A 27,863-nucleotide genomic window follows, 5' to 3' on the forward strand; every position below is an offset into this window, starting at 1 on the left:
GTCAATAATCATTCGAGGAATGAATGCTGCCAAGTCTGAGATAGTTGAAGACATTCAGATTTGTCAATTAACAACAGTTGAGAGGAAGGGAATGTTCTTGCAGTTAATTCAGCAGCAGCAAAGTGGTGTTAAGGAATAAATTGATGGGGAGATACGAGAAGTTTTAAAAAGTTTATTTGCAGTCTTTGAAGAACCAAAAGAATTACCTCCAAGAAGAAGCCATGATCACAAGATTAATTTGAAGAAGGGTACAATGTCTGTTTCTGTTAGGCCCTATGGGTATCCCTTTGTACAAAAAGCTGAGATTGAAAAAATAGTCAAAGATTATATGAAGCTGGGGGTAAAAAGGTGTACTGAGTCTCCTTTTTCTTCTCCAATTATTCTTGTGAGGAAGGTTGATGGGTCTTGGTGAATGTGCATTGATTATGGGGCTTTGAATATGAAAACTATTAAAGATAAGTTTCCTATTCCTGTGGTAGATGAGCTTCTTGATGAGTTGTGGATCGTTTAACAAAGTATGCTCATTGTTTGCCTATGTCTTGTCTTTATAATGCAGCTTCAGTAGCCAAGATTTTTATATCCCAAGTTTTTAAGTTGCATGGAATGCCTGCAACAATTGTTACTTATAGAGATGCTACCTTTATAAGTACTTTTTGGAAAGAGCTTTTTAGGCTTAATGGGATTATGTTGCAATTTCAGTCTGCCCATCTGCCTTAATAAGATGGGCAGACTGAAATTGTCAACAAGTGTGTGTAGTAATACTTAAGGTGTTTTGTCTTGGATAGGCCTAAACAATGGAGTCATTGGCTTCCTTGGGCAGAATGGTGAGATAATACCTTCACTCAACAACTAAAATTTCACCATTTGAGGCTTTGTATAGTGTGACTCATCCTACCTTATTGCAATATGTGGCTAGCATTACTCGAAATGAAGCAGTGGATTCTAAGTTAAGATCAAGAGAAGAAATTCTGTTATTATTAAAAAAGAACTTGGCAGCAGCTCAGAATTATACGAAGCAACAATATGACAGAAAACATGTTCATAAGCAATTCCAAATGGGTGATATGATTTACTTGAAATTGCAGAAATATAAACAACATTCAGTAGGAGCTGTTGTCAGTCCTAAACTGGCAGCAAGGTATTGTGGTCCTTTTAAAATACTGCAGTGCATTGGATCAGTTGCATACAGATTGGAAATTACCAGAGGGTTTAGCTGTACACCTAGTATTTCACGTGTCTAGATTGAAGAAGCATGTAGGTCCATTGACAATTGTTTCTCCAATACTGCCATTACAAGATTCTCATGGTGCATTTAGAAGTGAACCTAAAGCAGTATTGCAAAGGAGAATGTCTGCTGTTGATAACAAGCCTTTTATTGAATTGCTGATCAAATGGAGCGAAGCTACTGAGGAGGATGCTACTTGGGTTTCTATAGATCAATTGAGGTTACAATATCCAGACCATCTGGGCAAGGTCTTTTTTTTTTTTTTTTTTTTTGGGGGGTGGGGGGGAGTGAGTTGTTATGAGCAATAATTGAGAAGGAAGAATTCTAAAAGAAAATGGAAGCATATGAAGTGGTCGAGGGAAGCTTCTGTTAGTTAGTTAATAAGCAAAATACTGCAATTACAATAGTAGCCTTACTTAACTGTCATAATGTACCAAAATCCCTTATCTTCATAACAGAATAAACGATAGGATTGTGTATAAAAGGGAGGGCTCTGTAAGATGTAATTAATTGAAAACGTTTAGTAAAGTGCATTTGGAGAAACTGATCCCTCAAAGATCAAATTTGTGAGTCATTCTTGAGTTTTATCCTTAAAGGGGGTTCTTAAAGCCAAAGCCGGGTGTGAAGTTGTGAGTGCCATATCTAAAAAATATCTCAAAAAACAAAACTTTCAATCCATAACTAAAAACTTCAAGCAATAACAACCCCTTGCTCATATAATTTGGGTTTCCATTTCAAGCACTCGACGGTTAAAGGCCTACTACCAAACAAGGAATTAATAATTGGAGAGAGAGAAGAGCTCATGTGAGGCATGGAATAACTTCAAATATAGAATATATATTGCTAAATTCCATAATAAAAACGGATATAGAAGCAAACCCAGAAATCAAACATGCACAACCTCCTCTCCCATTAACTAATTAATATTGGACCAATCAAACCATCTCACGAATAATCAGTACTGGATTTTTAGCCACCATATATATATCTTTAATGCAATAGTAAAAAGCTTTTAAATTTCTCAAGTCTCCTGCACACCTTCCTCCTCATCCTCATACTCCAGCTCCTCCTCAGCTGTGGCATCTTGGTACTGCTGGTATTCAGATACAAGGTCGTTCATGTTGCTTTCAGCCTCAGTGAACTCCATTTCATCCATCCCTTCCCCAGTGTACCAGTGCAAGAAAGCCTTCCTCCTGAACATAGCTGTGAACTGCTCGCTCACCCGCCTAAACATCTCCTGAATAGAGGTGGAGTTGCCAATAAAGGTCGATGCCATAGAGAGGCCTCTTGGTGGAATGTCACAGACACTTGATTTCACATTGTTCGGGATCCACTCAACAAAGTAGGAAGAATTCTTATTCTGAACATTGATCATCTGTTCATCCACTTCTTTAGTACTCATCTTGCCCCTGAACATGGCTGAAGCTGTGAGGTAGCGACCATGTCGTGGGTCCGCTGCACACATCATGTTCTTCGCATCCCACATTTGCTGGGTGAGTTCTGGGACAGTTAGAGCACGGTACTGCTGAGATCCACGTGAGGTAAGAGGAGCAAATCCAACCATAAAGAAGTGCAGACGTGGGAAGGGAATAAGGTTCACTGCAAGTTTCCGGAGGTCAGAGTTAAGCTGGCCAGGGAACCTTAGGCAGCATGTAACACCGCTCATGGTTGCAGAGATCAGATGGTTCAGATCACCAACTGCCAGGGGCAAATAAATCAAATTAATCAGCATGATTATTTTATATTCATCGCCCTACATTTGATAAAAAATTCCACACAAGCACTATGCCAAACAAAAGCAGGAAGGCTATATGCAATTATCAAGAGGTACTATACCGCCCAAAAACAGTCAGACACTCCCACAAGGCAATGGACAATGACATCTTACCAATACAACTAAGTTTTTATTTTCCCCAATCGACTACTGAAGTATCATGCAAGATCGAATGCGGATCCCATATTGGAAACCACAGGTTCAGAAGTCAGCGTCAAAAGGTGCTATTGTACCAAGTTAATTAAGATAATTACGGTTCAAGAATCAGATGAACCTAACACGTGCCACCAAGCACAGTTCATCATGATATATATCAGGCAGGCAACAAATTGGCCCCACAACATACAGATATTGCAACCAACCAAGCAGGTGCAATCAATGAATGAAAAACAATTCATCAGGATAACAGCTGTCCACCACCATCCACAAGAATAGACAATACTCAAACACAGTCCGACCAAACAAAAAGGGAGATACCGAGCACATAGGCTACAATCGAAAAGGAAATAACAACTGAAAACACTAAAAGAACTTTGTAATCAGATTTGAGTTAGGTTTTAGCATAATCAAGATTCTTGAGGCTCTACTACGGAGCTAGATCCCAGAACAAACATACACAATATATTAAAAACACGTTCAATATGCTACAGCGTAAGCTTAAAATTCATTAAAATTCAACCAGTTCACATGTGACATAGTCGAGACCACAAACTTGACCTAAGAAAACTACATTACCAATTGCTTTAAAATAAAACCACTTGACAAGACTTGACACTCAACTAAATCAAACTCCTGCATCTACAGTGTTGTAGTGGAGCATAATGAACTTACAGCTTGGAGTGGTTAGCTTCAGAGTCCTGAAACAAATATCGTACAAGGCCTCGTTGTCCAACACCATGCACTCATCTGCATTCTCAACAAGCTGGTGAACAGAAAGAGTGGCATTGTATGGCTCCACAACTGTATCTGATACCTTTGGTGAAGGGAACACAGAGAAAGTAAGCATCATTCGATCAGGGTACTCTTCCCTGATCTTCGAAATAAGCAGAGTCCCCATCCCAGAACCGGTTCCTCCTCCGAGTGAGTGGCATACTTGAAAACCTGCAGCGCAATTAAGTTCAAAATTTAATTTCCACGACACAAGAAGTTAAGGAGAATAAAGACAATACTATATCACTTTTGTTTTCCAGAATTAAATTTAAGAACTGAATCGGAAATGATTATCCGACATCCGAAAATAATTGCCATTTCCAAAGTTTTAACTGAAACAAATGTAAATGCCCCAACCATTAGCAGCAAAGAAATAAAAGATCATAAATCAAACAGGAACAAGCAACTATACCCTGAAGACAATCACAGTTCTCAGCCTCCTTTCGTACAACATCAAGAACGGCATCAATGAGCTCCGCTCCTTCGGTGTAATGCCCCTTCGCCCAGTTGTTCCCGGCACCAGATTGCCCGAAAACAAAGTTATCGGGCCTGAATATCTGGCCATAGGGACTGGTCCTCACGCTATCCATGGTACCGGGCTCCAAATCCATGAGCACCGCACGAGGGACGAACCGTCCACAGGAGGCCTCGTTGTAGTACACATTGACGCGCTCCAGTTGAAGATCGGAATTCCCGGTGTACCTACCGGTTGGGTCTATGCCATGCTCGTCGCAGACGACTTCCCAGAACTTGGATCCAATCTGATTGCCGCATTGCCCACCTTGAATGTGAAGTATTTCCCTCATATTTTCTCTCTGGAAACCAAGCACAAACAGCAAAATAAGAATTATTTAGTGAAGATCCTAATGCTCTGTTTACCTTGCAAACAAAATTCATAAAAATATGTAGACTAACATCGACTAAGCTTCGGATATACTGCAAAAAAAAAAAAAAAAAAGTAAAAAAAGTCTTGAACATAAATCTCTCATGTTTCTGACCTATAAGCTAACTTCCGAAAAAAATCACTCTCTCATATCCATCAATTTTCTCGGACACGAAATAGAATGAGAAGAAGTCCACAAAAAAAAAAAAAAAAAAGTTCACAGCAATTTAAAAGTTTTATGCAAAAATAAAAATGTTCAGATAACCAGGGATGATAAAAAAAGAACTAAAATTTCGAAGATTAAAGCAACAAGACGAGAAGATTAATACCGTATGGTAGGCAAACAAATGAATGGAAGGGAAGAAAATCAACCAACACATAATAAACCAAAAATTGAAAATTCGCTCTGCTTTCATATTTCATTTCCTCTCCTTTCCATAGTTTTCTGAGCAACCAACCAAACAAAAAAAACAGAGGCCAGATCTGTGAAGCAGAACTCACCAACGAGTAATACAGCGACCAGTTGTAAGCAGAACTTCCGGCGATAGAACAGAAGCCTGACTCGATCGGAAGTTGAGAGAGTGGAGTAATGGGAAGAGTGTGGGGTGAGGACTACGAGCTTTGGAAATGGTGGTTTATATAGTGAAGGGAGAGGACAAAGTTGTGATATCGGACGGCCAACGATATTTCCCTCTCTTTTTTCTGCTAAGGCATTGGATCATTTGGATGTGCTTATATCAACGAGAGTGTACGGTGAGGATTTAGTTGATTTATTCTAGGACAATGGATTTCAAGGTTTTTTTTTTTTTTTTTTAAATGTTGCGGCATCGTTTTCGGATGGATTTATGTAAAAAATTATAACCATTTTCTTTCAAATTAAAAATTATATTTTTTTAGAGTTTTCCAAGATCTGTTTAGATAGGTGAGATGAAACACATCATTTCATCTCATTTTAATTAATAATCTTATAATTATTCATAAATTATCTCGACCATCATTTTATCTCATTTTAATTAATAATCTTACAATTATTTATAAATTATCTCGACTTATTTTATTTTATCTCACTATCTAAACATACCAGATCGTACTATATGCATGGACATGACAAGAAGTGCACCAAGCATAAAATTTTTATCATTTTTAAAAATGTTACAACATTATTCTGGTTAAATAGATTTAAATGAGAATTTATATTTTCATTCTAACCCTTTTTTAGAAGTGACATTAGAAGTGACACTCACACTTTCATGAAAAAGAAAATGTTTGATCAACGTAAAAATTTTATAAAAATAAATTTACAAATTAATATATCTTGATGTGATACGTTAAATTGTCATTTTTAAATATAATACGTCATAATATGTCACATTTTAAATGACTTCATTATTCATTGTTGGTTCTGTCATGTCCAATTATATATACTAACTGATATATTACATTTAAAGTGACTTTCTATTTAAGTAGTTCACTTATGAAATCAATTAAAAATATAAATGAGAACGATAAAATTTAGAACGAGCATCAACAAAGATGATATGTGTGTGTCATCTTTGTCAACCGTGCCGGCATACACAGCCGGCATGACATGAATGGTAATTACTAATTCAAGAAAATCTAAGAAAGATGTATTCATTTGAATGTAAATGTCCAAAACCATAAGTGTGCAAAATATAAAGGACAAAACGGTCGGCAAGATCAACTCTTGCAGAAAAGACTCAAAAGTCATGAATATATATGGCAACCGAGAGAGACCCCATGACCGGCCAACAACTTTGACAAGCCATATGCCATCTCTCATACCTAAAAGCTCAATTGAGAGGATTTTTTCCTTTTTTTTTAATGGTGTTCTATATCATCTGTGACTTCATTTAATCATGTTTTGCTTACATTTTGGGTTACTTGCATATGTCACCACGGGGGGTCAATGGATGCTAGCTGTTCATCTATCTATATCATAGTCTATTACTTTGAATTGAGGTTTCCTTCCATGATTTAATGTATATTAACAATCATGAAAACATCACTTGATCTTTGGGCGGGTCCAACTACATGCATGAATTTTGACTTGTAATTGATACAGTGAATCCGGCGAAAGAGGTTTATCCTCGTGAGATTTTGATTATGTTCTTTGATAGTCAAGTCGGAACATGTCCTAAGTGATTGGGTTTTTCTTGAAGGTTCAAGGGAACTTGATATTGTCAAAATGAATGGCCGGATGGGAATTATGTACTTAGGTATCATATGCATGAGTAATTATTAGGTAGTATTTTCTGAGTACATATATATATATCATGTGATACTCTCATCTTATCATATGATGTTATATTAATTTAAATTAATAATTATATAATCATTTTTAATTACATGACATGCTGTGATACAAAAATAGTAGCACGTCATTTATACTAAAAAAGTATATAATAAATTTCTATTCTATTAGTGGATCTTTTATAATATAGTAAGCTTTTACTTCATTTCCCTAGCTAGGCTATGTATTTTACTATTTTGTGGGAGGCATAGGGCTCTTTTGTACAGTTTGACGCGAGAGATTATCTTCCATAATCTCATCGGAAACGTTCCTACTACATTCTTTCACCTCGGCCTTATCTATATATAGCTTTAGCCTTAGGTCGACTCATTTAGGTCCTTTTCATCGAGTGGATCAATTTGAGTTTGACACTATTATTTGGTATCACCAAATCATGTTTAAAAGGCAATATTTTCAACTAACAAGGTGGTAGTTAATTCAGCTGGTACGAACTGGTATTTCATGAATTTAAAGTCAAGAGTTCGAATCAAGACATAAATTGAAATCACTTAGGTACGTAATAAAGCCTGACATTTGGACTATGAGATGAGATTTTGGACCAGCTGGATACTTTGTGGAGGGTTGTGGTGACGAGCTCACCCTTGGAGCAATATGTATGACTCAAACCAAACATTCCATAGCAGAGAGGGGCTCCTACACTGGTCGCCTCCGCCTCTCATTTTTGCTGAAAAAAAGGCAATCTTTCCTTTTAAAAAAATATACTACTATGAAAGACTACAAGAACTAGATTACTTTGAATAAAGATATTGAGAATCTCCCTCCTAATTTTAATACTTAATCATTTATAATTAATAGTTTAAGATATAAGAAATGATATTTACAGTCTTAAGATATGCAAGTTCTACTTATTCTCTTTGAAAAAAGTAGTTAAATCTAAGACCCACATGAAAAAATCATTTTTAAAGATAGACTCTATTTTTTTTCAAAAAAAAATGTTTGGAACTTACAAAGATTATATCTAACATTATTAAGATATTATTAATTTTATTGAATTGATTGATGTCACCTGCTAACAGTGGGCCTTTCATTCCTTCACTCATTGGCTGTTGTATAGAAGGAGAAAACATCATTAAAGAATTGTAATTTAAGGCAAAACATGATTGAAAGTTTAAGAGCTGAACTACAAAAATGTAGTAGCATTTGGGATTTTTCTTTATAAACTATTAAAAATACAAATGAATTTCCTAATCTTATTCCAAAATCAACGGTACATAATAACATTCTATGATGGATATACCTTTTTATTCGCAGAGTATCCATTTTTCTGCATCACATATCACTATTACATTAGAGGATCTTTTAATGATAATAACCATATATTTCATCATTTTCCTAGTAATTTTGGGGGAAGCCATAAGACTATTTTTGTACATAGTGTGAGATATTATACCATTTGATGGAAGAGATTATCTTCTAAAATGTTCCTACCACATTCTTTCAACTCGGCCTTGTCTATATAAAGAGCTGTGGCCTTAGGACGACTCATTTAAATCCATTTCATCGAATTGAATAAGACTTTGAATATAAAAAGCACTACCATAAAACACTAAAATAACTGGATCAATTTGAATAAAAATCTTAGAGAATCTAAACCTAATTTTAACACCTAAATATTTATAATTAACAATTTAAGATATTATTAAGTTTATTGATTCATTGATATACATGCTAACAGTGGGCCTCCCAAGCATGATTCTTTCACTCATTGGCTGTTGTAGAAATGCCAATTATGAAGTTAACAAGCACTCAAGAGTCAATACACATCTATGAATTTTTTTAAGTATTTATTATTTTTAAGAATCCATTATAATTTTTTAATTGATTTGTATCAATATAGTTGGTAGTTATTAGCTGATAAATATGATATTTGTTGAAGGGAAAAAAACCCCATGAAATAATTGTAATTTAAGGGCTGAACTAAAAAAAAAGTAGCATTTGGGGTTTTTTTTTTTAATAAACTATTAAAAATACAAATGAAATTCCTAATCTTATTCCAAAATCATGAATCCTAACAAATAGAATATGTTTTTATTTTGACAAAAAATAGCATTTTGTTTCTATTTTAACTTCTGATTGAATACAATTTATCATAAAAAAATAAAAAAAAAGGGATTTATAACATTCATCACCCAAAAAATAAAATAAAAGAAAAATAAAAGTAGCTGTGGTGGTTATCTTTTTGATGGGATTGTTGAACAACTTCCCTATTTAGGTCCAACCTTTGATTGCATATTGGACCATTTTTCTAAAAGGCTTCTTCTGAAAATTCTAAGGTGAAAGGTTAACATCATAGAAGAATATTATTGGCAGCAGTGGTAGATTAGGCGCCTTCTACCCCTTGGAAGTGTTTTTTTTTTTTTTTTAACTAAAAATAATGTTAGAATGTACAACATTAATATTCTATTTTCATCTCAACCTACTCATGCAAATAGAATTTAGTAGATTTATTAAAGAGTACCGCTACTCAGTTTAAATTGATGTGATTTTATTTGATCTGTTAGATCTATTTTATAATAAAAATAACTTTACAATTTGACGAACCATATTCTTTATGACTAAAATATTTCTTTTTATTAAATATTGTCACGTCAGCAGAATAAGATAATGAAGTTAATAGTAGTACGTTTCCAACATTATTTAAAAAATGAATTACAAAATCTTCTCCTTCCAAGTAAATTCACAAATTCTTACATTAAATACACCTTTTAAAATGGAGACTTTGTTTAAACTTTAGACAAAACTCTCATAAAACGATCGAATCTAATTTTATATGACCTAAAATTTAGACTAGAGTCTCGTGAAAACGTTAGTAATTTATTCCTCCAAGAAAAATCCCAACTCTGTCGTAGTTTGTAATACCCTTGAAAAAGTATCGCAGCAAGATATGGTCCTAAAATCCTTCCCAACACTATTAGCTAGGGGTCAACACCACACGAGAGTTACGATGGTTGTATTGCTGCAACAAGATCATGCCTCTTATATATGACTAAGTGCTTTGTCTAGTCTATGGGGCAATTGTCACTGCACAACAAATGCCTCTTAGGTCTGACTAAGAGTATATTTCAGTTTTCATCTTCTAAGTGTATCTTTCATGGTTTTGCAGGTAGACTTCAAATATGCTATCTGCAGTGGAGATAGTTTTGGTAGACTTTAGTTATTTTGCATGTGATAGAGGTGGTTAAACTCTTCTTCTACCAACTTCGAATTCAGAAATTAAATATTAATGATTATGATAATACTACATAACTATCACTGAGTAAGCTTTTTTCTGATTAAATTAAGCTCAGCTACAACATCTCTCACATTCATTCGTTTTTCGGGTTGTTCAAGAGAACATGCAACTCCAATCTGGAAAATCAAAACCAAGCACTCTTGAGTTTTGTTTCTTCTTGTAATATTGCTGTTATTTTGGCCATTGTTTCTAGTTGTCTCCTCTTCCCTTTCATGAAAAAGAGTTGGATCCGAAATCTCTACCACTCCTTGAGGCAAGGCTGTCTTGACAAAGGAATGTAGGTTTAGAGTGCCCTGAAAGATTTCATCAGTGGGTCTCTTTCCTGTGAACATTTCTAATAGAAGGATCCCATAACTGTATATATCGCCATGGGTTGACACTTCATTTCCCATACCATACTCTGCAATTTGAAACATACACTATATTAGAATGCAACATTAGTTTCTCAAAAATGGAGCATTTATGTTAAGAAAGAAAGGATAGAAATGTTTTTTTCACCAGGAGCTGCATAACCAATAGTTCCTCTTAATCCAATAGTGCTGGAGTAAGTGGTAGAAGAGTTATGGTTGCCTTCAAGGAGAGAATATTGCCATGCCAAAATCACCCAAGTGTCCAATCATTTCACTATCGAGAAGAACATTGCTCGGCTTTAGGTCACAATGAATGACTTGTTTTTGGCAATGATGATGTAGATATTCCAATGCACTCACAACATCAATGACGATATCCAACCTTTGAAATAGATCTAGATTTCTTTGGTTCTGATGCACTTCATCTTCTGTAGCAGTTGCATGCAACCATTCTTCAAGGCTTCCGTTGACCATGAACTCATAAACTAGAGCCTTGAAATCATTACCATGGTAATCAACACTTGAACAAACTGTAAGAACCTTTACAAGATTTCGATGTCTGATGTTTCTCAAGGCTTCACACTCAACAAGAAAGCTTTTGAAGGCTCCACGGCGCAGAAGGTTGAAGACCTTGACAGCAATTATAGTTCCACTCTCATCAAGAACTCCTTTATAGACAGATCCAAAACCACCCACACCAACCAATTTTGCTGAAGAGAATCTATCAGTGGCTTTTAGGAGACTTTGGTAAGATATATTCAAAAGAAAATTTCCTGAAGAACTTGTTATGGACACTTTTCGTTTCTTTCTCAAACAAGAAACATACAAAAAGTACAGCACCAAAGTGACTCCTAGTAGCCCTAGAACTGTAGATATTATTAATTTCAAGGTTGAGGTCAATTTTGTATTCCCAAGCTTTTTGAAGTTGCATTTAGGCAAGTGCATCTCAGGAATTCCCCCACATAGTTGACTGTTCCCTGCAACTAAAGCTAAACTTAAATTCTTGAAAACGCCATCTGTTGGCACCGACCCCGCAAAATTGTTGTATGATATATCTAATTTCTGCAAAGACTTCATATCCACAAGAATGTCAGTGATTTTTCCCGATAAATTGTTCCTAGAAAGATTTAAATGTTGAAGTCTTGTCAGAAAGACAAAACTTTGCGGAGCAGCTCCTTGGAAGAAGTTTCTTTCCAAGGATAGATACTCCAGCTTAATGCAACTGCCAAGACTGCTAGGAATTTCACTAGATAACATGTTCCTTGAGATATATAATGCACCTAGATTCTTAAGATTTCCAACTTCCATGGGAAGAGGACCTGTAAGACAATTTAGGGACAAAATTAGGTAAATTGATAAAGATGTGAGACCAAAGATCTGTGGGGGTATGGAACCACTGAAATTGTTACGAGAATTGTCAAGTGCAATCAAAGATTTGCAATTGCCTAGACTTGAGGGGATGCTTCCGCCAAGGTTATTTCCATATAAATCAAGTTCAAGTAACAAAGTTAAATTTCCAAGAGAGTGCGGGATGCTGCCTGAGAGATTGTTTCCCGATAGACCCATTGTCTTTAACCTATGAAGCCTACCGATAGCAGTTGGAATGTTACCTGACACTTGGTTGTCTTCCAAGGAGAATGCTTCTAAGTTGACAAGATTCAAGATCCCACTCAGAATCATTCCAACCATTTTGTTTTGATCCATTCGAATTATTCTTAGGGTCAATGACAAGTTACCGATGCATTCGGGAAAGACGCCACCAAAATTGTTGGTGTGTAATGACAAAACGTCTAACTTGGTTGCATTGGCCAAAGAGCAGATAAAACTCAAGTCCTGATCAACCTCTCCACTTCCCCCCAAATTGTTTCTAAAAGCAGTAAAGAAATTCAGCTTATGCAACTTTTCCAAAGAAGGTACATTTCCAGTAAATTTGTTCGTTGCAATTTGAAGTAGCTCCAAATTTGAGGCATTGGATATTGAAGGAGGGATGGAACCAGTAAATTGGTTATATGTAATGGAGAAGTGTAGGAGATTAGGAAGAGTAGTTTTGCCCAAGTCCCAAGGAAGACTCCCTCGTAATTGATTATCTACTATATTAAAAACTGTAATAGAAGAGAGATTGAAGATTGATGGAGGGATGGTACCTGAAAGCTTATTTTCAGAAAGTACAATAGTTGTAAGATTTATGAGTTGGCCTAGTGTATTCGGAATACTCCCACCCAAATTATTTGAGGATATATGAAGTTCCTCAAGTGAAGATAAGTTTCCAAGAGATGAAGGAATACTTCCTGTTAGTCTGTTATTGTCAGCATAAAATCCTCCAAGCTTTGACAAGAAGCTAAACTCGATTGGAATGGCTCCAACAAGTTGGTTAGAAAAAAGTTTGATGCTTTCGATGTTTGAGCAATTGGATAAATTGGATGGGATTTTGCCAACCATCGAGTTATTGTACAAAGACAATGTCTTTAGTTGATGGAAACTACCTATTTGTGGAGGGATTTCATGACCAAATCTATTGTTTTGGAGACGTAGAATCCTTAGAAAGTTCAAATTTTCAATGAAAGGAGATATAGAACCTGCGAGTTCCCAAGATTCCAAGCGCAACTCAATGACCCTCTGGTGCCGATGACCACATGTAACACCATACCATAAGCAAAAGTAGGTGGTTTCATTCCATGAGCTGAAAACCATGAAAGGATCATGGCTTATTTTGGCTTTGAATTCAAGCAAGGCTAGTCGGTCGGTCTCATTTCAGGCCATGGCATAGGTACTGCACGAATCAATGCACAAGACAGAAGCAACAACAAGGATGATGGAAAAAGCAAACCGATAGAATAGTGAAGAACTCAAGGTGGAAATTAGCCCCATGATGCTGGGAAAAATCTCAAGGAGATGAAATGAAGAAGGCTAAACTAGTTGTTTTGGCAGCTCAAGGGATCAGAAACAAATTTCTAGAAAAGGACTAAGTATGGAATAATAAGAGGTAAAGGACTGAGTATGGAATATTAAGAGGTAAATTCCTCTCAATACATATCAGATTATATAACCATTCCATATTCAATGCATCTTCTTCAATTATAAATGACATGTAGTGGTAAAGGACTGAGTATGGGATAATAATCAATGACCATGTTCAATCAATGGTAGGCCGGTCGCTCGTCAACATTTTATATTAGCTGATCACTATTTTATTCAATGGATGTTGAACTTGCCTTTTATTTCTCGTTGCATTGCATTAGAATTTCTTTAAACTTAGATTGCATTTTACTCAATTCAATTCCCACCCACGACAAAAGCAGCGCAATAAATTAGATGTTGTTTATATTTGCAATCCCATCATGTTAATTTTTTTTATTAATCTTGACCTAATCCATTTTAAATAAACATATAAACCATCGAGGATGAGTTGAGATTTTGTCTAGTACTGAATAATCTACTACCAAACTTATAATATAATTAATTAGGATATTAGGTGATCAGACACATTTGATTATTTAATATTTGTTGATGTTAATACAGATAAACAGAATAAAAAATAATGAATGCTACTTATCCGGCCCTATGATTGGTATTGTTGTGATAAATGGAGTTTTTAAGATTTTCAAGAAGTAGAAGAAGATAATAAAAAGATTTCAGCAAACATACAGGACATCAAGATTTAAATAGTTCGGCTTGAAGAGAAGCCTACATCCATTAGTGGAGACGATCTCAAAGTGTAACACCCTATTCTTGTAAGCTAAGAAAGTCACGTGATTACGTAAATAAAGCCAGACAAGATATTTGTATAATTAAATAAAATATTGTCTATCACATAAAAATAGAGCACCGTTGGAACCGACATCCATTAGTGGAGACGGTCTCATAGTGTAACACCCCATTCCCTTGAGCTAAGAATGTCACGTGCTTATATAAATAAAGTCAAGCAATAGCTAGATTTGTATAATTAAATAAAACATTATTTATCACATAAAAAATAGGCTAGAATCAAGAATTGTTCCTACAACAACAATTCATGTATATATATGTGAATTCTCTGAATTGTTTTGCAATTGCACACGCTATAAAAATTGTTGAATCAATTATGAAAAGTTTATTTGTAATTGCACTCACATAAATGTTTTTAGTTAAATTTTGCATCCACTGAATTAATTGAATCTAGCTTTAAAATCATAGTGCCATAAATTGGATCTAGCTATCAATTTGTGTTACATTTTAACTTACTTTTTATTGAAGTAATGACATATAAAATCATTTAAAATCATATATATATATATATATATATATATGTCTCTTTGTCAACTGAGCCGGCATGGTAGAAATCGTGATTATTAATTCAAGAAGAATAAAGTAAGAGGTACTTTATTCTTGTGTGAATATCCAAATAAAAGTACTGAAAGGACTCGATCTTAATTGTGCATATATAGTGGGAAAAAAAAAAAGAAAAGTTCGAAACTAAAAGCATTCAATCTACCCACCAGCTACGAGGGCAGCTGCTTTATGACGTCGAACACAAGCCATACCCACCCTGTTCAAGTTGTATATGCCCACCAATTATGAGGCAGCTGGTTTATGATGAAAATGATGAAGTTATACGCACCTGCTCCTAGGTTAACTAGTCAATCCGCCAACTTGTTACCTACCCTGTAGACATGAACAATTTTAAAATGCACAGTGAATGGATATCATGCATAGTGGGGTTCGGGGGCGATGCTCCTATGGAGATTTTTTGACCCAGTTTATGACTCAGAAAATGCTAGACAGAAAGTTTGCTCTATAGATAGCTTAAGCGAAACTCAAGTAGAGAGTTCAAGCTCGAGCAAACATTAGACAGAGAGTTCACTTGAAACTTGTTCGACACCTCACTCTAGCGTATAATCCAAAATTTGTGAAATTAGGACTTCCGCTATGTAACCCTATAATTATATTTATAATGAATAGTATGGCCGTCTAGAACAACATAATTTCACCATGAGTGTATCTTGTCATTCTTGAAGATAATAAAATCCTTTGTAGCTCTGCGGATATAAGCACGTTGTTGAACTACGTAAATCTTTGTTTCATGTGTTTGATTTTCCCGATTGTCTTTATTTTTGTTGTATTTTTTTTCAAACGAGTATTTATTTATTAGAAAAGTAATAAGAAAAAGGAATAAAAGTTAAATGGTGGGGAAGCCAAAGAAGAAAATAATGGGTACGCAAAAGCAATAAACAGATGAGGATTCATATTTTTATTGTGAAGGTAATAACAAAAAGGAGATATTTTTAAACTTACAGACGGAATGGCCGAAGGATACAACTCATTAAAAACAAAACTTTATTCTTAAAAGATAGCTTTAACTTATAGCACTATTAATATATTGTTGGAAATATTTTCGATTGCCTCTTTTTTTCCACTTTGAAAAAGCTTTTTTCTGATTAAATTAAGCTCGATATTTCAAATAAAAGCCTAATTGCTAAATGTTCAAGACTACTGTACTAAAGATTAATGCCTATCACACTGAAAATTTCAACCAACTTCGATAAAGGCAGAGTCTAACTACCCAAATTTTCAAGCCTATCGTACCAAGATTGAAGTCTAGAATTTTGGAACTGTACCTAGTGACTTATGGATTTACCCTGAGCCCTAAAATCCTAGATTTACCCTAAGCCCTAAAATCCTTGATATCACTTGTGGCACCCTCGACCCCTACTTGGGTTTTGGCAGGAGTAGCAACGCCGGGGTGTTGGCTGCTCTGGTCACACACCCCCAGTGCAATGTGGAAGCAAGTGTATGCAAGCATGCAATATAAAAGTGTTCAAATTCTTAATGCCATATAAAAATTATTTTTTGAAACCAACTACCTCAATATAATTAACTTACCAAAATACCAAGTCATCAGAACATGACAAAATTCTTAACAAAAATCGCTAATACTCATAGAAACTTTTTATACTTAATCCACTATACTTAAATCATCTCACTCATGCTCTATAATCTTGGTTCTCAGCTGAAATATTCAAATTATCTGAAAAATATTGTAGAGATAAAAGGGTGCTAAAGCACAAGAAGTGTTTGATGAATAACCTCAAACAAAAAGTATTTTTGTATATATGATTTTTACATTTCCATTGTCATTTTCTCTATTACAATTGTAAACACTCAGTTTGTATTTATAAAGTACAATAACCAATCAGAGAACAATAAATATTCTCATGGAATATTCTTTGTCAGAGTTAGTTAGGCCACTGCAGTGTGCACAACAGGTGCATCCGTAGCTGTTGGTTGAGGCAATATTCCAGAGGAGTGCACAGTAGGTGCATCCGTAGCTGTTGGTTAAGGCAATGCTCCAGAGGTCTCGGCATGCACACCATGTGCTAAGGCAAATGCCTCAATAAGGGATGAGTTATCAACAACTCAGTAAGCAGAAAACATATGCTAACATGTAAACATGAGCATTTACAAAACTCAGAATGCAAAATAAAACATTTATATTTTTAGAATGCAGAATCAGAACATTTGTCAAAATATCAGAACGAAAATTTTTGAAACATTCTTATTCAAAAAAACCTTTGGATATCAAAATCTAAGACATCATCTTCATATCATATCAGAGCATCACAACGAAACAGATATCATGTTTAACCCCCGTGATAGGATTATAAACCACTATTATACCCGTGACGGGGTCGTATGCCACTATTATACCCATGGTAGAGCCGTATACCACTATTATACCCATGGCAGGGTCATATACCATATTTAACCCCTGTGGTAAGGTTATAAACCACCATTATACCCGTGACGGGGCCGTATACCATTATTATACCCGTGACAGGGCCTTATCCGGAACAAAATAGAAACAACATCGGAACTAGATTATAATCATATACATAATCAAAAATTTATGCCAAAGTTTTCAGATGACACATCATATCAAAACAGAGTACTAAATAGCTTTAGATCATTTTACATATTTAAAAACAGATTCAGAACATCTTCACATCACATGCACGAATTTTTAAATTTCATATTCGCTCTTTTTGCACAGTTCAAAAACAGAATTCCAAAAATTTGCTCAAGTCTACACCAATCATGTCAACAATACTTTTTTCTTTTATACAGATTTCATGAGTATGTAGAACACAACTAAGGTTGTTGCAAATTTCCTTTCAACAAATATGCATATTTTCATAAATTAACCCCAGTTAATTTTCTTTTTATGCAAAGTATAGCATAAAAATCCCGCTTACTTTGACTTTTTAACTTTTTAGAATTTTTCCACTACAGTGCAAAACAAATATTAATCGTCACCTATAAAATAATCATGTAACTTATGTAAATTTCCAACTGAACACGTATTTCATAAATAAAACCCAAAATACCTAAATAACCTAGATTTCATTTACCTATAATCACTCCCCAAATACTATGATTTTCACTAATTTCACATATTAATCGATTGAAGTCTAAAACAATTCTCCACCCCCAACCATCTATTTTGTCTTAGTTTTATTACAATAATATCATTGTAAGTAATAATCACTGGATCACTTTCTAGGGGTATATATGTAACTTATTCTCTGGGGCTTAAATTTTTAACAAGTGAAAAGGAGGAGAGAGAGAGAGGCTTAAACATGAGTTATGGCTCGACCGTGAACCTCCGACATGGGTGAGACGGTGGTTGTTCCATCAGTAGAACAATAAAATGAGAGAGAGAGAGACAGAGAGACAGAGAGAGAAAGCGTGGGAGAAAGAGAGACAAAGAGAAACAATTGGGAGAATCGGCGTGGCTTACCGAGAGGGATGGAGGTTGTGCACGGTGGTGCAACCATGGATGGAAGAGCCGAATATGACGTTGGTGGTGGTCAAATGATCGAACTATGTCTCGAGCCCCACAGCTTTCTAGTGTGAAGTGTCGTGCATGGGGATTCTTGGAGCAACGACTGGTGGTTTGAGGTAAGGCTCACGGTGATTGGGTGGTTTAAGGGATGGCAAGGGCTGCACATGCGACGCTAGTGGTGGCTAGGTAGCTTGTGGTGGAGTCGTGCTTGACACAAGGAGCTACAGTTTGAGGTGGAACTGATGGTCGGGGGTTACTCTATTTTGAAGTGGCTAAAACAGGGGATTGTTTGGATGTGGGCACGGTCGTGCCACTTGGTGGTTGCCGTTGTCGTGACCTTGGGTGTAGGAAGGTTGCGGTTTATGGAAGGGAATCAAGGTGGTTGCCGGTTTCATGTGGGGTTGGGCAATGGGGCTAGTGGCTTTTGTCGTGCAGGGGAGATCTCAGCCCGTGGGATAGTTTTCCGTTCAGGTTGCTGCTGCGAGATGGAGGCTGGGTTGCAAAGGCTATTGGTACGTGCAAGGACAACGCTGTGGAGTCTCTGGCTGGGCGACGTAAGGGATACTGATGCTTGGTTCTTCAACTTACGTGGGAGAGAAATAAAGGGAAAATAACTGAAGGGATGTAGGATCATGTGCGGCAACCCTAATTGAGGGAGGTTTTACATACATGAGATGATATATATATATATATATATATATATATATATATATATATCGGTGGTTGAGACCCTAGGAAAAAAAATAGGAAGAAACATGCATGGGTTTAAATATGTTGAAGATGGTAGTTTCAAGGAATTTTAATGTGAATGGAACTCTAAAATTGTAACATTTGTTTGAAATTGAATATGTTAATGGGCTTGGGTTTCAAAAATAATCTAGGCCTTAATCTTATGTTAAAAAAAAAATCAATCTTTCAATAATATCTTCAAGCCAACTACCAACTAATAAGATTTCACTTGATCCCTAAAATATTGCATGGTTTTAACCTATTTTAAAAAATAACATTTTCTCATTAAAACATTTTAAAAAAGAACATTTTCTCATTAAAACTCAAGTGGGCTTCCCAAACTTTATTAACCAAAAACTTTTTATAGAATGCAGGCTTGGTGTTGGGCCCAGGTGTTACATGTATTGCATTTAGAAGCTGATGTACAGACAAAACCATGTATTGAGAACTTGCTAGCTCTTAACCGGAAGAGGTATTTTAAGTGTGGCCAAGGAAAAAGAAAAAGATTGCCAAGTTAAGTTTACAATTTGGAATGGAAGGGGAGTTGGAATCAAATATATACTCTCTTTCGTAGTTATTTTGGAGCCAATGATATCTTTTGTTATTAATACAAACAAATAGATAAAAAAAAAACAGTACTCTTATTCTTCATCTTGATTCATAGGGTTGTTCATACAGGTCGGACTCGTCCGAAACCTGAGTAACCAGGTTCACCGGGGAGGTTATCAGCCTGGGTTTTGTCCAATCCGATTACCAAAATTCCCTACCATCATATACCCGAGCACTAGGTCTAAACTCGAAACTCAATTTAGATTTAAAAAAAAAAAATTACATGATTTACTCGTGTACGTAATCTAAGGATATGTGTTTTGGTTGATTGTATGTAATCTCTATGGTTTACTAGTGTGATACTCTGAAGGGATTGTCTTTTGGGTACTAGTGTGATACTCTGAAGGGATTGTCTTTTGGGTTACAACTTACAAGCAAATAATTTACATCATAGTGATTAATCCCCTGTGCAAAGTTTTCCTTCACATTTTAAGATTCCTGCATCTGTTAGATTGCTTCCGAAAAGAGAAACAAAGATATTTCTTCAAGGGAGAATACCACTATGCTAAACACCTTTCAACATAAAAAAGGGCTTTGGATAAGTTGCACATGCGCCTTTTATTAAAACCATTAATTGCCAAATTGAAAGAGCAAAGAGAGAATGAAAGCAAAAACCAAAAGAATATGCATAGCGAAAGAAAGGTGAGGATATCATGCCATTGTTCCAAAAATTTCGAAGGAGGTTTCTTCCAAATTTGAACCAGTTTACAACTAATTAAAACAGATCTCTTGATTCAAATAGCATGAAGGTAATAGCCATAACACCAGGTCTTAAGGAATTTTTAAATCTAGCTGCATTACATGTTAGCCAGAGCTACCAGAGAATTAAAGCAAAAGTCTGTTGTGCAATGAGATGAAGTTGGTTTGAACAAGAGAAGAAAGTAGTCCACCATGAAGTGCATTTGGCTCTCCAAGAATGAGAAATCAATGATTCTACACAAAAGAGACTTGAGAAGTGATGCCAAATAGCTCCGAACAAAACATTGATACCAGAGATGAGCATCAGATTCAATATCCCCAACAACACATTTGCTGCATTTAGGGGCCATTTGAACTCCACACCTTTAAATATTAGAATCCCAAGGGATCCCATTATGCTTCAACTTCCTGATAAAGACACTATCTTTCAAGGGCAGAATGGAGTCCCAAATAAACTCATGCCAAGGGAAGATAGAATGGTGAGGCCTTAATAGCTACTCGGCCAATGAAGAAGTTAAAATCCCATTTGAGTTATGCTTCTAAACACGAGTATCTAATCCTATTTTTTGCTAAATAGGAGTTTTGCAAACTTCAGAAATCAATGACATCTAATCTTCTTTTTCAAAAAACATGAAAACTTAAAATGACACAACTTCACAGAATAAAAGGAATGATAATCTTCATATTTCATAGAACATCAAAATTAAGTGGCAGGAATAAAAAGAGTTCCATAAGAGACTTAAGTCAAGGGGAAGCAAAAGGGATAAAGAAGTAATGAGTAGCCAATAGTAACAAACTCACAATACGACGAAGATTATATCTTTATTAGAAAAGTAATAAAAAAATATGCGGAGGTCTCAACAAAATCAAAATCAACCTATACTAACCAAACAATAATTATCACAAAGACACCAATACTAGCTACTAAGATTATGGCCCATTTATTCTTGGATTGCCACTGTTTGTTCCACTCTGAAGAAACTTTTTTCTGATTAAATGAAGCTCAGCTACAACATCTCTCATGTTCATTCGTTCTTCTGGCTGTTCGAATGAACATGCAACTCCAATCTGAAAAATCGAAACCAAGCACTCAGGAATTTTGTTTCTCCTTGTAATGATGTTATTATGGCCATTGTTTCTAGTGGTCTCTTCTTCCCTTTCTTGAAAAATAATTGGATCTGTAATCTCTACTACTCCTTGAGGCAAAGCTGATTTGACAAAGGAATGTAGGTTTAGAGTGCCCTGAAAAATGTCATCAGTGGGTCTCTTTCCAGTGAACATTTCTAATAGAAGGATCCCATAACTGTACATATCACCATCGGTTGACACCTCATTTCCCGTACCATACTCTGCAATTTGAAACATACACTATATTAGAATACAACATTAGTTTTCTAAAAAAAAAGAGCGTTTATGATAAGAAAGAAACGATAGAAAGGTTTTCTCACCAGGAGCAGCATAACCAATAGTTCCCCTTAATCCAAAGGTGCTGGAGTGAGTTGTCGAAGCGTCATGATTTCTTCCAAGAGAGAATCTTGCAATACCAAAATCACCCACATGTCCAATCATTTCACTGTCGAGAAGAACATTGCTCGGCTTTAAGTCACAATGAATGATTTGTGTTTGGCAATGGTAATGTAGATATTCCAATGCACACGCAACATCAAGAGCGATATCCAACCTCTTGAAAAGATCTAGATTTCTTTGGTCCTGATGCACTTCATCTTCTATAGCAGTTGGATGCAACCATTCTTCAAGGCTTCCGTTCACCATGAACTCATAAACTAGAGCCTTGAAATCATTACCATGGTAATCAGCACTTGAACAAACTGTAAGAACCTTTACAAGATTTCGATGTCTGATGTTTCTCAAGACTTCACACTCAACAAGAAAGCTTCTTAACGCTCCATGCCGCATAAGGTTTAGGACCTTGACAGCAATTATAGTTCCACTCTCATCAAGAATTCCTTTATAGACTGATCCAAAACCACCCACACCAAGCAAATTTGCTGAAGAGAATCCATCAGTGGCTTTTAGAAGAATTTGGTACGATATATTCAAATGCAAAATTCCTGAAGAACTTGATATTGACAGTTTTCGTTTCTTTCTCAACCAAGAAACAAACCAAAAGTACAGCACCGAAGTTACACCAAGTTGCCCCAAAACTATAGATATTATTAACTTCAAGGTTAATGTCAATTTTGTAATCCCTGGCTCTTTGAAGTTGCATTTAGGCAAGTGGAACTCAGGGATTCCCCCACATAGTTGGTTGTGCCCTGCAACTAAAGCTGAACTTGAACTCTTGAAAACGCCATTTGTTGGCACCGGCCCCTCAAAATTATTGTGTGATATATTTAAAAGCTGCAATGAGCTCATATCCACAAGAAAGTCGGGGATTTTTCCCGATAAATTGTTCTGAGAAAGATATAAATTTTGAAGCCCTCTCAAAGAGCCAAAACTTGGTGGAACAGGTCCTTGGAAGAAGTTTCCTGCCAGAGAAAGAGTCTCTAGCTTCATGCAACTACCAAGATTGCTTGGAATTTCCCCAGATAACATGTTCCCTGCTACATATAATTCACCTAGATTTTTAAGATTTCCAACTTCCATGGGAAGAGAACCAGTAAGACGATTTAGGGACAATGCTAGGTGAATTGATAAAGATGAGAGACCAAAGATCTGTCTGGGTATGGAACCATTGAGATTGTTACGAGTAAGGTGGAGTGAGATCAAAGATTTGCAATTGCCTAGACTTGATGGGATGCTTCCGCCAAGGTTATTTCTAAATAAAAAAAAAGATGAAGTAACAAAGTTAAATTTCCAAGAGAGTGCGGGGTGTTGCCTGAGAGATTGTTTTGTGATAGATCCAGTCTCTTTAACCTATGAAGCCTACTGATAGCAGCTGGAATGTTACCTGACACTTGGTTTCCTTCCAAGCTGAGTATATCTAAGTTGACAAGATTCAATATCCCAGTCAGAATCATTCCAGTTATTTTGTTTGCACTTATTATAAACATTTTTAGGGTCAATGACAAGTGACCAATGCATTCTGGTAAGACACCACCAAAATTGTTGGTGTTTATTACAAAGATCTCTAACATGGTTGCATTGGTCAAAGAGCAGATAAAACTCAAGTCATGATTAGCTTCTCCACTTCCCCCCAAGTAGTTTCCAAAAGCAGTAAATATTTTGAGCTTATGCAACTTTTCCAAAGAAGGCACATTTCCAGTAAATTTGTTTGCTGCAATTTGAGGTACCTCCAAATTTGAGGCATTGGATATTGAAGGAGGAATGGAACCAGTAAAATTGGTTAGAGGAAATGGAGAAGTCTAGGAGATTAGGAAGAGTAGTTATGCCCAAATCCAACGGAAGATTCCCTTGCAATTCATTGACTACTACATGAAAAATTCTAATAGAAGAGAGATTGAAGATTGATGGAGGGATAGTACCTGAAAGCTTATTTTCAGAAAGTACAATAGTTGTAAGATTTATGAGTTGGCCTAGTGCATTCGGAATACTCCCGCCCAAATTATTTGAGGATACAACAAGTTCTTCAAGTGAAGATAAGTTCCCAAGAGATGGAGGAATACTTCCTGTTAGTCTATTGTTTTCTGCATAAAATGCTCTTAGCTTTGACAAGAAGGTAAACTCGGTTGGAATATCTCCAACAAATTGGTTATAAGAAAGTTCGATGCGTTCGATGTTAGAGCAATTGGATAAATTGGAAGGGATTCTGCCAACCATCAAATTGTTGTACAAGAGTAATATCTTCAGTTGATGCAAACAACCTAATTGTGGTGGGATTTCATGATCGAATCTATTGTTTTGGAGAAGTAGAATCCTTAGAAAGCCCAAATTTCCAACGAAAGGAGATATTGTAAGACCCAGCATTGCTAGACCCATGCACGCGGTTCACGTTTTCAGAAATCATTTCACGGGTTCACGCCACGCATCGCACGGTTCACGTTTTTCGTTTCCATTTTTGTGCATGTTTTTCTTCCCTTTTATTTAGGTTTGATCTACTTTCTATTTTGATCTATATATATATATGAAGCAACTACAACCCTAGACTAAGTGCCGCTCGGTTCCCTCTTCACAGAAGACCACGGTTTCTCTGCAAAACACCAAACTGAAGCCTCGGTCTGCAACAATAGATGGCCACCTGCAGAGCCACTTCCGTGCAGCAACTCCACCACACCAAGCGAAACCACGCCGGTATCTAGGTCGTTCGGAGTCCATCACCCCAACCGCACGCCACCTCAGTCTCACGGTGCTGCCATCCAACGCACGTAGCCCCGGTTTCAAGCTCCGAAACACTCTGTTTTTGTTGTCAAAAAACAGAGCATTGTCTAAGCCGCGGTGATCACCCTCCATTGTGCACTCCTCCGTGCTGTGCCTCCACAGAAACCGCCGGCAAGGACATTCCTTCACCCAGGTCCGCCGCACACTGCCTCCACCCACGGTGAGCTCGCACCACTTCCAGTGGTGGTCCTTGTTTCCTTCTCTCCCTCGTCCTCTCACCATGTGTCTATCTCTCATTTCTTTCTCTTGCCTCGCAGCTAGGCGCCACCCTCGTCCGCCGTAGCAGCCCCAGCTCCACGCCGTCGTGCTCCCCCACCTCTCCGTAAGTGCTTCCGCCGCATCGTGTGAAGTTCTGTGTACTTACATATATATATATATATATATATATATATATATATATTTATATGTGTGTGGATGTATACGTAAACTCATTTTTCTGGTGTAAATATATACATAAATGTGTATATATATATACGGATTTTCTGGTGTAAATATATATTTATATATATATATACACGGGTGTATACGTAAATTATGTTAGTAGGAAATATTATTGTTTTGTTTGATTTTATTTTATTTTATTTTCTGTCCTCTTATAGTACGCCTTCAAAGTTTTGTTCTGGGTGTTAGCTTAATTAAGTTTATGTTATGTACTTTGGTTTTGAAATCATGAGTATATTGCGTGGGTTGTAAAGTATGTTTTATTTAGGCGTAGACGTGTGGATTCATTTTGTTAAGTGGGTATTTTTAGGGGACTGATATTTTTATTAGAATGGTGTGTAAGTAGACTGATAAGTAACACTTAAAAGAATATTGTAAAATATCCTCTTAAAAGAATATTTTTGTTTTATTATTATTTAAACAAAAGTACGAGTTTCTACTTATAATGATTTTGTTATAGTTATGTTATTTTTGTATTATAAATTATAGTAAGATCTCTATCGTAAATAAGTTAGAATTAAATGTTTTAGTCGAAGTTGGATATTGATGAGTTTAAAAAGTGATGTTGGTGTTTAAGAATAATGAGAATTTTGGGTTGAGTAATTAAAAATGGATTATTTTAGAAGTTGTAGGCTTGAATATTGAAGTACGAGATTGATTGGAAATTTATGAAAATTTACGTGATCATCTTATAGGTGACGATTAATTTTTATTCGGCATTGTTGAGGAAATTTTCGAAAAGCTAAGAAGTTCAGGTAAGCGGGGTTCCTATACTGGATTTGCATAAAAAGAAATGAACTGAGGTTGGTTTGTAAAAATGTGCATGTTGTTTTAAAAAGAAAAAAAAAAGTGAAAAACAACCTCAGTATATGTTTTGCATTCCCTCATGAGATACGTATGAAAGAGAAAAGAAATGTGTAGACATGAGCAATATTTGACATGTTTCTGAAATATACAAAAGAGCGAATATGATATCATTGAAATTTTTATGCATGTGATATGAAATGATATGGATCTGTTTTTGATCAAATAAAAATGATATGAATATGTTTCGCACATGTTTTGATATGATATGGATATGATAAAACTTTGGCATACTTATCTGTTCTGAATATGGTTCTGATATGATAATACTGTTCACGTGATATGGTTGGTACCACCATGATATGATATGAGTGCACCCACTTTGGAAACAAAGTGGTCTTTTTACGTGTTCTTTCCTGTGTGCACACTCGGGGCTCCGAGATTGAAAAAGGGGAAGTTCACCACATGATACTGCCTGGTTTGGCCACCGGGGATAGCACAACCCTACCACGGGGGTTAAACATGGTATATGATATGATATGACAAGATGAATATGTTCAGTTATGTTATGCCAGAGCGTTTTTGAATATAAAATGGATCCTCAAATATGAATTGCTGACTTGAGTATGAAATGCTTGAAAAGTCGCTCTGATTTTCTGATAACACGTTTTCTGAGATCTGCATATAAAAATAAAATGTTTTGTTTCTGCATATTGAACTTTCTGAAAAGGCTCATGTTTACATGCTAGTATATGTTCTCTGCTTACTGAGTTGTTGATAACTCACCCCTTATCTCCACAATATTTTTCAGATGTTTTGAATGTTTCAGTTGAGGATCAAGGATATGGAGCATGGGTGAGAAGAGTTAAGAATGATGGTTTAAGCATAGAAGGTTTATATGGGTATTGAGGATTTTCATTCAGTAAGCTTGTTGTGCTCTGATGATGTGATTTGTTGGGAGATTGATGTTTATATTAAATTTTTGTATCGTCTTAGAATAGTTATTCTGGAGTAATTAATGTAAATATATGAGTATTTTGTGCGATTGGGAAAGATTAGAATATGTACTATGTGGAAGGAAAATGATTTGTTAGTGACATGAGTTAACTCTCCGGACCCTCGGGTACGGGGCGTTACAGATATAGAGCCCGCGAGCTTCAGAGATGGTAGGCGCAACTCAATAACCCTATGGTGCCAATGACCGCATATAACACCATACCATAGGCAAAAGTGGGTGGTTTCATTCCATGATCTCACAACCATGAAAGGATCATGGCTTATTTTGGCCTTGAATTCAAGCAAGGCTAGTCGGTCCGTCTCATTCCCGGCCATGGCATAGGTACTGCAAGAGCCAAAGCACAAGACAGATGCAACAATAAGTATACAAAAAGAAAACCAATAGAATAGAGAAGTACTCAAGGTGGGAATTTGCCCCATTATGCCGGGAAAGACCTCAAGGACATGAAATGAAGAAGGCTAAACTAGTTGTTTCGGCAGCTCAAAGGATCGGAAACAAATTGCAAGTAAAGAAAACGGACACCTCCTCTCTATACTTTTCTCCTGACATATATATATATATATATATATATATATATATATATATATTTTTATATATATATATTTATATATATAGCCATACCGTGTTCAATGCATCTTCTTCAATTATATATGGCATATTGTGGTAAAGGACTGAGTATGAAATAATAATCACTGGTGTATACATTTGCTTGTAAACTT

General features: G+C 36.0%; 1 protein-coding gene and 2 pseudogenes across 1 annotated transcript; all 3 read right to left on the bottom strand.

The window, feature by feature from the left end:
- Positions 1–2,031: 2,031 nt before the first annotated feature.
- LOC108983798 (tubulin beta-4 chain) lies at positions 2,032–5,477 on the bottom strand. The gene is made up of 4 exons (XM_018955560.2): positions 5,314–5,477; positions 4,342–4,744; positions 3,831–4,100; positions 2,032–2,923 (listed from the first exon to the last, which is right to left on the bottom strand). The coding sequence occupies exons 2-4, from the start codon at positions 4,733–4,735 to the stop codon at positions 2,247–2,249; spliced, it is 1,341 nt and encodes a 446-aa protein (XP_018811105.1). The 5' UTR covers positions 4,736–4,744; positions 5,314–5,477; the 3' UTR covers positions 2,032–2,246.
- Positions 5,478–10,393: 4,916 nt separating this feature from the next.
- LOC108983794 lies at positions 10,394–13,417 on the bottom strand (annotated as a pseudogene).
- An 8,095-nt stretch (positions 13,418–21,512) lies between these two features.
- On the bottom strand, positions 21,513–27,632 carry LOC108983793 (annotated as a pseudogene).
- Positions 27,633–27,863: the final 231 nt, after the last annotated feature.

Source organism: Juglans regia, chromosome 5 (assembly GCF_001411555.2).
Source record: "Juglans regia cultivar Chandler chromosome 5, Walnut 2.0, whole genome shotgun sequence".
NCBI classification, from domain to species: domain Eukaryota; kingdom Viridiplantae; phylum Streptophyta; class Magnoliopsida; order Fagales; family Juglandaceae; genus Juglans; species Juglans regia.